The sequence below is a fragment of the Mobula hypostoma genome, chromosome 15 (genome assembly GCF_963921235.1).
Source record: "Mobula hypostoma chromosome 15, sMobHyp1.1, whole genome shotgun sequence".
In the NCBI taxonomy this organism is placed as follows: Eukaryota; Metazoa; Chordata; class Chondrichthyes; order Myliobatiformes; family Myliobatidae; genus Mobula; species Mobula hypostoma.
In genome coordinates, this window is record NC_086111.1 from 11,721,232 (window position 1) to 11,736,117 (window position 14,886).

At 42.1% G+C, this 14,886-nt stretch overlaps 1 protein-coding gene across 4 annotated transcripts in view; it reads right to left on the reverse strand.

The window, feature by feature from the left end:
* The window catches only part of LOC134356693 (NCK-interacting protein with SH3 domain-like), a 279,402-nt gene that overhangs the window by 180,537 nt on the left and 83,979 nt on the right, over positions 1-14,886 (reverse strand). For 3 of the 4 annotated variants that reach the window (XM_063067733.1, XM_063067731.1, XM_063067732.1), the window contains exons 3-4: positions 14,479-14,674; positions 9,358-9,448 (exon numbers count right to left, since the gene is read on the reverse strand). In XM_063067733.1, coding sequence (XP_062923803.1) covers positions 9,358-9,448; positions 14,479-14,674 — 287 coding nt within the window. The remainder of the gene's footprint in view (positions 1-9,357; positions 9,449-14,478; positions 14,675-14,886) is intronic. The other variant, XM_063067734.1, reaches the window with a different exon arrangement.

Genomic DNA, 14,886 nt, shown 5'->3' on the forward strand with positions numbered 1-14,886 from the left:
ATGCTCTCAACTGTACCCCTGTAGAAAGTTTGAGGTGAAAGTGTGCTGTTGTGCATTTTTTCACCACACAGCTGGTATGTACAGACCAAGTGAGGTCCTCAGTGACATGTATACCAAGAAACTTGAAGCTCTTCATCCTCTTAACCCCAGATCCATTGATATCAATAGGGGTGAGCCTGTCTCCGTTCCTCCTGTAGTCCACAACCAGCTCCTTTGTTTTTGCAACACTGAGGAAGAGGTTGTTTTCTTGACACCACTGTGTCAGGGTGATGGACTTCTTCTCTGTAGGCTGCCTCATCATTTGAGGCAAGGCCAATCAATGTAGTATCATCTGCAAATTTAATTAGCAGATTGGAGCTATGGGTGTTCTTGATGCAGGGCAAGCGTGCATCAAGAACAAGACCAGATGTCTGGGCAAGTCAATAACCAAGATCTTTCTTTGACAGGAGGCAGAGGTTTCAGGAGCTATAGCTCCAGAAGCTTAATGATTTTGACTTGATTTACTGATTCAACAGAGAGTGGTGGTAAAGATCACTCCGTACTGTGCTAAGCACCAGTAACCTCTTCCCTGGATGACTGTTGCGTGACTAGTCGGGAAGAAGAAACAAGAGGACATTTGAATGAGTGTTAAGATTTCATGTTTCATAATTTTTTTTTAGTAGTATGTAGTTGTAATTATTATAATGTAATAATTAAGGGGCTGGGATGTAGGAGCCATGTATCTATTTTCTGTCTATCTATATTGCATTTTCTGTACATGTTTATTATGGGTAATTTGTTACATGGTAGGAGTGAAGTGTATAGTTACATGCTTTGTCTTTAGTCAGTTTTTAGTAGGGAGAAAGTCAGGGGAAATGATTTTTTTTGTTGACCGCTTATCATTTAAATATGTTTAAGAATGTTTCGTTTAGTAGTTTTAAATTTGCCAACGCTTAAGTACATTTAAGTACACTTAGACTGTCTACTTTTTTATATCAGTAGTTTTAGTTTCATTAGTTTTATCACTAAAAGATTATTCACTTTTGCTGGTTTCTTAATAAAGAATCAAACGTATTTTCTTCGACTTAGAACTTTGTAGTTTGTGGAATGCTTCATACATTGTCAACCACCCCATGCTTAGACTCGGAGCTGTTTTGATTTGTTCTTAAAGTAACCACGACAGGGACATCCCTTTATTCTGAGGTCTCTCTGGTCCTAGACTCCTCCGCTGCAGGGAACATCCTCTCCATATCCACTTTATTTAAGTCTTTCAATATTTGATAGGTTTCAATGAAATTTCATCACATTGTTTAAAACTCCAGCAAATGCAAGACCACGGCCATCATACATTAAGCCTTTCATGCCCAGAACCATTCTTGTCAACCTTCTTTGGACCCTCTCTAATGCCAACATATCTTTTCTTAGATATATATACACACACACACATATATATATATATATATGTATATATTATATATATATATATATATATATATATATATTCAGGTGCCTTGCCGGCGGCATGGGCAATCATGTCTCTCCATCCTTCACGGTCCCTGACCTTCTGAATTGTAGTTGTTGCCTCCCCTGTTTCTAACCATGATGTTATTCCATCTATCATTTTCATTCTCTGTCTGCCTCTGCTTCTTTTTCCTTCCAGCTTTCCAGTTGTAACTAAGTGTTCTAATGTCTCTCTTCGCATGATGTGTCCAAAGAATTTTGATTGCTGTTTTCTGATTTTTTTTTAAGTAATGTACGTTTTGTTTTCATTCTCTGAAGAACTTCTTCGTTGGTTATCCTATCCGTATATGATATGCATAGCATTCTTCTGAGGAACCACATCTCTGCTGCATTGATTCTTTTTTCCATTGCATTTGTGATAGTCCATGACTCGCAGCCATACATCAATACAGGAAGAATTTAGCAGCTGAGAGTCCTAAGGCGGATGTTAATTGCTATTTTCTTGTTTGTTAGGATGTATCTCATTTCTGTAAATGCTGTTCTTGCTTTTATGTCTGTTTTGCATTTGCCATCAGATGTTACCCATGATCCAAGGTACCTGAAGTTATGAATTTGTTTCAGGATTTCATTTCCCAGTATGATCCTAAAAGGCATTAGTCTTGCGAGAGCATGGATCTGCGCCTGGAAAGTCTTCACTCTCCAGGGCACAGGCCTGGGCAAGGTTGTATGGAAGACCAGCAGTTGCTTATGCTGCAAGTCTCCCCTCTCCACGACACCAATGTTGTCCAAGGGAAGGGCATTAGGACCCATACAGCTTGGCACCGGTGTCGTCGCAGAGCAATGTGTGATTAAGTGCCTTGCTCAAGGATACAACACGTTCCCTCGGCTGGGGGATATGATCCTACAGTTTAGGATATCAGGTTTCTTTCATATTACCATTACTTCAGTTTTCTTTTTGTTTAAAGTTAGGCCAAGTCTTTCGCTCTCTGTGTTGAAGGTAGATACTAGTTTCTGTAAATTTACTTCGCTGTTTGCGATCAGTACTGTATCATCCGCATAGTGGAGGTTGTTAATATTGTATCCTCTTATACTTATTCCAGGTAGGTCTTGTATGATTCTGATGATGTGTTCACTGTACAGGGAGAACTTTCTTAGACAAGGGGACTAAAACTGCTCAAAATGAATGATACCTTATCGTGCCTCAGTATTATATCCTCGCTTATATTCCAGATTTCTCAAAATGAATGCTAACATTGCATTTGCCTTTCTTACTACCAACTCAATGTGCAAGTTAACCTTTAGGGAGTCTTGTACAAAGAATCCTAAGTTCCTTTGCACCTCTGATTTCTAAATTTTCTCCATTTAGAAAATGGTCAACTGTTTTATTCTGTCTACCGAAGTCATTGAACACACACTTCCCTACACTATATTCCATCTACCACTTCTTTGCACATTCTCCTAATCTCTCTACATCCTCCTATAGACTTCCTGTTTCCTCAACACTACATTCCCCTCTGCCCATCTTCATATCATCCGCATATTTGGCTGTCATCCAAATCATCGACATATAATGTGAAAGAGTTGGTCCCAACATCGACCCTTGTGGTACACCACTTGTCACTGGCAGCCAACCAGAAAAGGCCCCCTTTATTTCAACTTTGCCTCCAGCCAATCTTCTATCCATGCTAGGATCTTTCCTATAATACCATGGGCTCTTATCTTGTTTACGAGCCTCATGTGCAGCACCTTGTCAAAGGCCTTCTGGAAGTCCAAGTAAGCAACTTACACAGACTTTTTGTCTATCATGCTTGTTATTTCCTCAAGAAATTCTGATGAATTTGCCAGGCAAGATTTCCCCTTAAGGAAACAATGCTGACTTGGCCTATTTTAATGCCTCCACAATCCCTTCAGCTACCTGTTTCAGAATTCTGGGATGTAGTTCATCTGGTCAAGGTGACTTAACCACCTTCAGACTTTTCAACTTCCCAAGCACCTTCCCCCTTTGTAATAGCTCATTTCTGCCCCCTGACAGTCTCGAATTTCTAGGATATTGCTGGTGTCTTCCAGAGTGAAAAGTGATGCAAAGTACTTATTGAGTTCATCTGCCATTTCTTCTCCCTATTACATCATTTTCCAGTGATCCAATGTACACTCTTGCCTCTCTTATTTTTTTTTATTTACCTGAAACAACTTTTGGTACCCTCTTTAATATTATTGGCAAGCCTACATTCATATTTAATCTCTTTTCTTCTTATTGCATTTTTTATTGTCCTCTGCTGATTTTTAAAAGCCTCCCAAACCTCTAGCTTCCCATTAATTTTTGCTATATTACATGCCCTCTCATTTGTTTTTATGCAGTTTTTGACTTGCCTTGTCAAACACGTTTGCCTCATGTTCCCTTTGAAAACTACTTTGGGACAATCCTATCCTGTGCCTTCTGAATTGCTCCCAGAAACTCCTACAATTGCTATTCCGTCATCATCCCTGCTAGTGTTCCCTTCCAATCAATTTTGGCCAGCTCCTCACACATGATTTGTTAATCCCTTTATCCCACTGTAATACCAACACATCTAATTTTAACTTTCCCCTCACAATCTACCTCCATGGGTTCCTTAACATTAAACTCCCCAATCAAATAGAGTCAGACATGTCCTATGGCCTGTCAAGTCCATGCTGAACTATTATGCTGCCAAGTCTCATTGACCTGTACCCAGACATAGCCATCCATATAACTATCCAAATTTCTCTTGTGAGTTGAAATCAAACCCTCACCCACAACTTCCACTGGCAATTTGTTCCACACTCAGTAAAGAAGTTGCCCCTAACGTTCCAGCTTTCACCCTTAACCCATGACTCTAGTTCAAGTCTCATCCAATCCCAGTGGAAAAAGCGTGCTTGCATTTACCCTATCTATAGCCCCTCAATTTTAAATACCTCTAACAAATCTCCCCTCATTTAGATTAGATTATGAGGACACGCAGTCCTCTTTTATTGTCATTTAGTAATGCATGCATTAAGAAATGATACAATGTTTTTCCAGAATGATATCACAGAAACACATGACAAACCGGCTGAAAATCTGACAAAAACCACATAATTATAACATATAGTTACAATAGTGCAAAGCAATGCTGCAATTTGATAAGAACAGACTATGGGTACGGTAAAAAATCTCAAAGTCTCTCTAAAGTCCCATCATCTCACGCAGACGGTGAACCTCCAGCACCACAAACTTGCCAATGCAGCATCCTGGAAGCATCCGACCACAGTCCAACTCCGAGCCCGTCTGAAAACTCCGAGCCTCCGACCAGCTCTCCGACACCAAACATCATCTCTGCCGAGCACTTCGACCCCAGCCCCAGCAACATTCAAGCAGGTCCTAAAATCTGGTTCATTACACAATATCCAGTTGTCATTTCCCTAGTAGGCTCCACCATAAGCTGCTCTAAAAAGGCATTTCATTGGTAATCTACAAATTCCTTCTCTTGGGATTCAGCACCAACCTGATTTTTTAAGTGCATATTGAAATCCTCGATGACTATCGTAAAATTGCCCTTTTTACGTGCCTTTTCTATCTCCCATTATAATTTACATCACACATCCTAACTATTGTTCAGAGGCTTATATCAGGGCCTTTTTGCCCCTTGCAGTTTCTCAACTCTACCCATGAGGTTTCTACATCTTCCGATCCTATGTCGCCTCTTTCTAGGGATTTGATTTCTTTTTTTTTAAACTAACAAAGCCACTCCATCCTCTCTGCCTACCTAATTATCCTTTTGATGCTATACATATCCTTGAATGTTAAATTCCTAACTATGATCTTCTTCCCTGCCACTTCTCAGTGATGCCCACAACGTCATACCTGCCAATTTCTAACAGCTCTACAAGATCATCAACCTTACTCTGTACATTATGTGCATTCAAATATAACATCTTTAGTCCTGTACTCATCACCTTTTCGATTTTACCCCATATTACGCGTTCACACATCCCATTGACTGCAATTTTGCCTCATCATCTATCTATCCTTCCTCACAGTCTCACAACACACTGCATCTGCTTGTATACCAACCGCCCCACCCTCTGCCAGGGTTACCCTGCACAGGCTGCCTATTTCCATTTCCCTCTCCTGACAGTTGCCCAGCTATCTGCCTTCTGTAACGTAGGGTGACTACCTCATTATCATGTGCTCATTCTCTTTCATGAGCCAAAGGTCATCCAACTGCAGCTCCATTTCCTTAATACGGTCTCTAAGCAACTGCAGCTCAATGCACCTTGTGCAATGTAGTTACCGGAGAGACTGAAGGTCCCCCAGAGTTCCCACAACTCATATAAAGAACATGTCACGAAATCTGGGCCCAATGTCACTCCACTAGCTATGTACTAATATTCAAAGAAAGAAATAAACTAACTAAAAAATTACATAGAGCCTTCGCCCCTTCTCATGTAAGCCTCTCAAGCCAAAGCTTGACCACTCTATCACTGGCCCACTCACACAATGACTGCTCCACTTCCACCTCATTTCTTTTTAAATCGGCCTTTGCCAAGTGATTGAAGCCCACCAAAAAATCGTGAAAGGCCAGAGCTCTGTTTAAACTTCATGCGCCTCTCCCACAAGTGAGTGCTCCTGATGATTGAAACCACTGAAAAGTTCCGAAAAGCCCGGAGATCTTTGTATACCTCACGTCACCTTTCCCACAAACGAGTATTCATGATGATTTAAGCCTGCCAAAAAGTTCCAAAAGGCCCTGCATTCTTTTTAAAACTCGCCCCACCCCTCCCACAAAAGTGTGTTTGAAATGATTGAACAGCAAGAAAACAACTTGACAGAGGGTAGGACCACTTAAGAATAAAGGATATAACATGCACTGGGGTATGATGATAAATGAGCACTTTCACCAAGGAGAAGGATATATGGGATAGTGAGATCAGTATGGAGTATGCTAATATGCTAGGGCATTTTATGATAAATAAAGTGGTAGCATTGGGCCTCTTGAAGAAAGTTCCCAGGGTTGAAATGTCTAATACCAGAGAGCATGCATTGAAAGTGAGAGCGGGTAGGTTCAAGGGGAATGTGAGGGGCAAGTTTTTTTATTCAGTGGTGGATGCCTGGAATGTGCTGCCTGGTATGGTGGTAGAGGCAAATATACTAGAGGCTTTTCAGAAATGTTTAAATAGGCACATCAATGTAAGGAAGATAGAGGAATATGAACATTGTGTAGGTAGGGGGGATTTGATTTTGGGTATTTTTGATTCACTTTTTAGCTGATTCAGCACAACATTGTGGGCCAAATGGCCTGTTCCTGTGCTGTACTTGTTCTATGTTCTAAAGTTAAGGTGGATAAGTACCCTGTGCCTGATGGGATACACCCCAGGTTATTGAGATTGCTGGGGCCTTGACCAAAATCTTTGTATTCTCGAGCTATCACAGAGAAAAGAAAAGAAACTAACATTGTTCTATTTTTTCTAAAAAGAAGGTAGAGTTAATTTTGGAAACTATAAACCAGTGAATCTCAACTTATGGCAGAGAAACGAGACAGGATGCTTAGGAATAGAATTCAAAGCTCAAAGTAAATTTTATTATCAGAGTACATCTCACCAAACACAACCCTGAGATTCTTTTTCCTGTAGGCATACTCAGCAAATCTATAGAATAGTAACTAAATACAAGATTCAATAAAAGATCAAGTAGAGTGCCAAAGAAAAACTGCGCAAATGCAAATATAAACAGCAATAAATAACAAGAACACGAAATAACAAAATAAAGAGTCCATAAAGTGAGATTGTGGGAACTTCTCAACAGAGGGGCAGGTGAATGCAGTTATCCCCTTTTGTTCAAGAGCCTGATGGTTGAGGGGTAGTAACTTACTGAACCTGGTGGCATGAGTCTTGAAACTCTTGTACCTTCTACCTGATGGCAACAGCGAGAAGAGTATGGCCTGGATGGTGAGGATCGTTGATGATGTATACTGCTTTCCTTTGACAGCCTTTCACATAGATGTAGTCAATAGTTGGTTGGGAGGGCTTTACCAGTGATGTACTGGGCTGAATCTATTACCTCTTGTAGGATTTTAGAAACCATAGAAACCATAGAAAAACTACAGCACAGAAACAGGCCTTTTGGCCCTTCTTGGCTGTGCCGAACCATTTTCTGCCTAGTTCCACTGACCTGCACACGGACCATATCCCTCCATACACCTCCCATCCATGTATCTGTCCAATTTATTCTTAAATGTTAAAAAAGAACCTGCATTTACCACCTCGTCTGGCAGCTCATTCCATACTCTCACCACTCTCTGTGTGAAGAAGCGCCCCACTAATGCTCCCTTTAAACCTTTCCCCCCTCACCCTTAACCCATATCATCTGGTTTTGTTCTCCCCTTGCCTCAGTGGAAAAAGCCTGCTTGCATTCACCCTATCTATACCCATCATAATTTTATATACCTCTATCAAATCTCCCCTCATTCTTCTACGCTCCAGGGAATAAAGTCCTAACCTATTCAACCTTTCTCTGTAACTGAGTTTCTCAAATCCCGGCAACATCCTTGTAAACCTTCTCTGCACTCTTTCAACCTTATTTATATCCTTCCTGTAATTTGGTGACCAAAACTGAACACAATACTCCAGATTTGGCCTCACCAATGCTTTATACAACCTCATCATAACATTCCAGCTCTTATACTCAATACTTTGATTAATAAAGGCCAATGTACCAAAAGCTCTCTTTACCTGTGACGCCATTTTCAGGGAATTTTGTATCTGTATTCCCAGATCCCTCTGTTCTACTGCACTCCTCAGCGCCTTACCATTAACCCTGTATGTTCTACCTTGGTTTGTCCTTCCAACGTGCAATACCTCACACTTGTCTGTATTAAAATTTTCTGTTCAAAGGCATTGGTGTTCCCATACCAATGATGCACCCAGTCAATATACTCTCTACTACATATCTACATAAGTTTGTCGAAGTTTTTGATGTCATGCCAAATCTCCACAGACTCCCAAGGAAGTAGAAGGCACTGTCGTGCTTTCTTTGTAATTATATTTACATGCTGGGTCTAGGACAGGTCCTCTGAAATAGTAACACCCAGAAATTTACTGACCCTCTCCACCTTTGATTCTCCAATGAGGATCTAATTTCCATCTCCTTAAGTCTACAATCAGTTCCTTGGGAATTCATGAGCATTTGGAAAACCATGGCCTAATTAGGGGCAATCTACATGGTTTTGTAGCAGGGCAAGTTGTATCTTACTAACTTGATTTAGTTTTTCGAAGAGATGACAAAGACATTTCATGACGGTAGAGCTGTGAATGTTGTCTCCATGGATCTTTAGTAAAGTGTTTGACGTGGCCCCTCATGGTAGGCTCATCCAAAAGATTTAGATGTATGGAACCAATGGTGGCTTAGCTGTTTGGATTCAGAAATTGCTTTCCCATACAAGACAGAGGGCAGTTTTCAATGGGACTTATTCTGGTTGGAAGCCGTGTTCTACTGGGTTTCATAGTGGGTTTTCAGCTGTTTGTGATAAGGACACCTTATAGAACTTTATAAGGTTATTAGAGGGACAGATAGTGAGCTGGCATCTTTGTCACAGGCCTGAGTTATCTGATGCATGTAAGGTGAGAAGAGCTGTTAAACAGATGATAGAGATGTTAACCAGCCTGTTAGGTAGGCACATGAATGTGCACAGAATGAAGGGATATGGACATTGTATAGGCATTAGGGATAAGTTTAGTTAAGCTTTTAATTATTGGTTTAATTTCTTTGGCAGAACATGAGGACCAAAAGCTTTATTCCAGTGCTGTATCATTCTGCTCCATTTTGGTCTCCAACAAAGGACTTTTCATTTGTTGGCAAATATCTTATTCAGACAAGTGACATGGCGAAATACAACACTGAATGACTTTTTACATCCTTACCTTGCTTATGTGACGAGGAAGGGTACAAATCCCCTGGTTTGTCATGCTGTTGTGGAGCCACAGGAGCTGCACATCGGTGTTGAGCTGTGGTCTGCAAAGCAATAAGAACACAGCATACAAATTCAGTGAATGTTTAAGGAATTCATTGATTCTTTGTGAACTTATCTCTGATAACATTGGTGAAGAAAACTGTTCTTCTGTGGGAACTAACTGAGTATGACCATACATTTGGATCTTCTCTCTTATTCATTGTACAAGGGTTGACCAACTCTGAATATGGAAGAATATCCCCATCGACACCAACCCTACCCCTAGTCCCAGACAGAAATTGTTGAAGAACAGGATTTCAAGGATTACACCCTTCCTGTCCCTCCTCTATCACCCACTGAAAACACAGAAGCCAATTGTAGATCTTTGCCTAAATTTAGGAAATGCAGGAGGCAAACAATTAGATATTGCAGGTCTTTGACAGATTGGGTACTAATTTGGATTAATACACTTCTGATTAAACAGTCCAAACTGCAAACAATTAAAATCACGCTGAAATCTCAACTGCTGAGATTCTGTTAGTTCGCTGCACACTATTTTCCTGGAGACATGCAGTCCCACAAGAAGGAAAAGGGAGCATCTTTCTCTGGATACACAGCCTACTATGCAAACCTAGTTCCTTAAGTTTGTCATTGTTGGGGAAGTAGTGGGGATAAGCTGCTACTACCTATTAAATGTTGCCAATAGCAGGTATCTCAAATAGCCTCTGACAACCAAGTTCAGCTCCTGCCCTTAACTATTAAGCCTGACGGAACCATTTTGACCAACAGGAAAAGGGGCAAAGATGGGTTACTGGCATCTTAAAACCAATGGCTTCAGGAAGATGAGGTTCGTCAGCCATGGTAGGCGGCTCATCCAGGAGAAGGAAAACTCTGATCTCAAACCTATGCTGCCTTGTAGCTATACCCACTCATGAGGAAAATTTCAGGGGTAAACTCCAATTAAAAATCTGGAGCTGGAGTTCCTAAGGCAGTCCTACATTGAGTTCAACGCTGATTGACAACTCTGTGACCACTGGTGCCAAACTGCAACAGTCTCTACCATTCCTTTGGATTCATCAGCTGTGTGGAGGGGAGCAGCCTGCTGTATTCCAACAGCTTGCTCTCCATATCATACTGCCCTGGCTTGCAGAGACAGTTAGAAAGCAAATAATTCATGGTTGACCCAGGACCTACTCAACTCTGTGTGACTTGAAACCCAGCATTATGCTGTAGGATGAAAGGAGCAACCAAGTTCTGGTTACCACCCATTCCCACTTCCTTAATCAGCAACTTATCCAACTGGCATCTGCTTGCACTCCAATATCCTTGGTGACATTTCCTGCTAGCTATTATCACAATACACAAAAAATGCTGGATGAATTCAGCTGGTCAAGCAGCAATTATGGAGGTGAATAAAGAATTGAAATTTCGGGCTGACACCCTTCATCAGGACTGAAAAGAAAAGGAGCAGAGCCAGAATAGAGAGGAAAGAGTATAAGCTACAACATGAAAGGAGAGACCAGGTGGGGAGGAAAGATGGTGGAAAAGGGGATTATGAAGTGAGAAGCTAGGAGGGATAGGTGCAAGAAATAAAGTGCTGAAGAAGGAAACTGAGGGGAACTACAGGGAGGTCATGTGCAGGTGAGAAAAGAAGGCGTGAGAGGGTAATCAGGATGGAGAATGGCAAAAGAGCGAAGGGGAGGGAGGGGATGTTGTTACTGGAAGGTGGAAAAATTGATGTTCGTGTTAACAGGTTGGAGGCTACCCAAACAGAATGTGACGGGTGCTGCTCCTCCAGCCTGAGTATGTCATCACAGCAGTAGAGGCAGCCATGGTAGGCGGCTCATCCAGAAGGAAAACTCTGATCTCAAACCTATCAGAATGAGAATAGGAAGTAGAATTGAAGTGGGTAGCCACCGGGAGATACTGCCTATTACAGCAGACAGAGGAAGGTACTCGACAAATCAGTCCCTCAGTCTGAATTGGATCTCATTGACGTAGAGTAGGCTACAATGGGAGCATCAGACACAGTAGATAACGATAACAGACTCGCATATCACATGGTAGTACTGTTTGGGGCTTGAAATGGTGGTGAGGGTGGGGATGTAGCACTTACCTCACTTGCAAGGATAAGTGCCAAGAGAGAGATCTATGGGTAGGATGAGTGGACACGGGAATCACACATGGAGTGATCCCTAGAGAAGATGGAGGAGAGAGAGGGAAAGACGTGCTTAGTGATAGGATCCTATTGGAGATGGTGGAAGTTACAGAGAATGATGCGCCAGATACAGAGGCAGGTGGAGAGGTCATTCGCCATAACCTTTGCCATCTCCAACAAGACCTTACCATTATGCACACTTTTCTCACTACTCCTTCCACAGTTCCCCTGCAAATCTGTCAGGGTTACTTGTTGTATCCAGTGCTCCCAATGCAGCCTTCTTGATGTTACTGAGACCTAATGCAAATTAGGAGACCACTTTGTCAAGTACCTTCAGCCTGCCTGCTGCAAAAGCCGGAACTCCCAATTGCTACATACTTCAATTCCATTTCCCACTCTGACATTTCAGTCTATGGCCTCATCTACTGCCACGATGAAGTCAGGTTGGAGGAGCAACACCTCATATTCTGGCTGAGTAGCCTCTAACTTGATGAAATGAACACTGATTTCTCTTACTTCTGGTAATTTCTCCTCCTCCCTCCTCTTTTTCCATTCCCCATTCTGATTACCCTCTCACCTCTTCTTGCCTGCCCTCCACCTCCTTCTGGTGCTTTTCCTCCTTTTTGTTCTTCTGATTCCTTCTTCAGCCCTTTACCTCTTCCTTCTATCCCCTCCTAGCATCTTACTTCACAACCCTTCTGCGCCAACCAACTTTCTCCCTCACCTGGTCTCATTGTCAGTTTGTACTTCTTCCCCTTCCCCACCATTTTATTCTAACTTTTGCCCCCTTCCTTTAAAGTCCTGATAAAGGGCCTTCGCTCAGAATGTGGATTGCTTACCCCACTCTATAAATACTTCCTGACCTGATGAATTTGCATCTTGTCCATTACTCAAGATTTACAGCATCTGCAGAATCTTGTAATTATTATAATAAGCACTACAGAAATGAGGCTCAGTGTTAAAAATCACTACATAATTTAGGATTGTTTGCATTATGTACTCAACCCCACCACTAGCTCAACATGATCCCACCACCGATCATATCTTGTCCTCATCTCCCTTCCTATTTTTCATATATATTACTGTATGTCCATCCCTCCCCCTCCCTAGGTACTTACCAGTGCCTGTTGGGGGTGGGGGGGGGGGGAAAACAACTCCTGCCCCTACATCTCCTTACTCACCACATTGAGGAACTTAAACGGCCCTTCCAGCCCTTCACATTCTCCAAATTTACCTATTGCATTCAGTGCCTTTGAAGTAGTCTTGTCTACGTCAGTGAGACCAAGTGCAGACGAGACAACTGCTTTGCCAAGGCCCTGCAGTGTGTTTTGTCTCTACCACTTGCTCAGTTCTACCTTGAATGATCATTAAGAGCTTAACAGTTGAAGTAACCAGGATCTCACACCACTGAGGTAAGGGCTACTTGGCTCAGTTTGCAGATTTCAAAAGTGTATCATAGATTAAGAAATCCCATCAATTGTCTGCTGCATAGTGTTGTTAAAACACAGCAGTACATTAATATCTTCCAAACATTATCCACCACACCAACGTACCACTGACGTCTATTTTATTCATTGTTGAGATACAGTGTGGAACAAGCCCTTTTGACCCTTCAAGTTGTGCCGCCCAGCAATTCCCTGATTTAGTACTAGCCTAATCATGGGACAATTTACAATGATCAATTAACTTACTAACCGGTACCTCTTTGGGCTGTGGGAGGAAACCAGAGTATCTGCAGGAAACCCGCATGGTCATGAGGAGAATATACTAACACCTTACAGGCAGTGGCGGCTTTAAAATTTTGTGCTAATGTGACGAGAATACACATAGATTAAGATGTTAGCTGTCCTGTGCTGGCACCAGTGGGATCAGCAGTTGGTCTGCCACCTGTCTTCAGGAGAAAGAGAGATAAGGAAAACAATGGAGCAGCATTTGGAGATGTTAATGAAGGGATGGGAGAGTTTAACGGAAGGAGAGCTGTCAAGATCGGCTCCCCCTTTGAACCCTGAACTATTTGAAGTGATGGACAGGCGATACCTCAGCAGGGGGATAAAAAGGGACAGGTTCGCTAAGGCAAGACACACGACACCACGAGGTAACGAGACCCTGGAAGCGGTGCACCTCCCATAAGTCGGTGGGAAGTTTTGGAGGGCTGGTCGCGGGACCAAGCCATAGACGCACAGGGTGGAAAGGCACAATCGGCGGGAACCTGGTGTGTGTGTCCACCCTTGCCTGGGTGCCCGGTTCACCGCAGAGAAACGATCGTATCTGGAAACGGAGGGGTCACGGTCGGTGACCTCAGAAGACATCACAAAGGGCTCGCCCGAAAGCTGACTGCGAAGAATATCGAAGGTCTATGTGGAAGCCGTTTGAATATTCATTCGTTTTGCTCTCTCTCTCCTTCCCCCCACTGTCCATCTCCCACGGCAGTGATTACTGCGAACTGAACTGAATTCAATTGAACTGAACTTTGCGTCACTTTGAAACTGGTCATTTACCCCTAGACGACGATAGAGCTTGATTGATCCTGTTGTCCTAATTCTGTGTACATGTGTGTTTATCATTGCTGAACTGTTGCATTTATTATCCTTTTGATTAGAGTACTGTGTTGCTTGTTTCTTTAATAAAACTTTCTTAGTTCTAGTAATCCAGACTCCAACTGAGTGATCCATTTCTGCTGGTTTGGCAACCCAGTTACGGGGTACGTAACACTAAGCACTATACTACTGTGTTCCCCCCCCCCCTCACCCCCTACAGGAAACTTATTTTCGAACTTGTGGGTAGATATTTACTGATGATGTCATTTGTTGATGAATTGACTTGTACATACCTCAAAATAAATGAAAAATAAACACAAAAAATGCCAATGACACAAAGAAAGAGGTCAGAAATAGGAGAAAACAAAAGAACTTATTAGCTTTCTGTGAACTTTACCTGGTAAACAGTGCCTTCTGGAGACTGTGACTCTGACAGAAAAGGGCAATGATCAGGCAGGATCTTGGCCTGTCTACCTGGCTGGTGATCTGTTTCTCCCTGGTTCTCAGTCATATTAGGCTTGGAATTTACCTTCTGCTGGCTCATAATTTGGTCTTTTCGAGCAACAGTAAATTTTCGATGATGAATTAATTTCCTTAATGGGAAGAGAACAGATATTCAGCGTGGGAAATGACAACGATATCCCATTTATGTCCAGACTTGATAGTTCAGAATAATGCACACCACATAACTTGTAATTTAAACAGAGTACATAGAACAGTATTGCACAGTACAGATCCTTCAGCGCATGATGTGCCAACATTTAACATAACGAAAGATCAATCTAACCCTCCCCTCTCACATAGC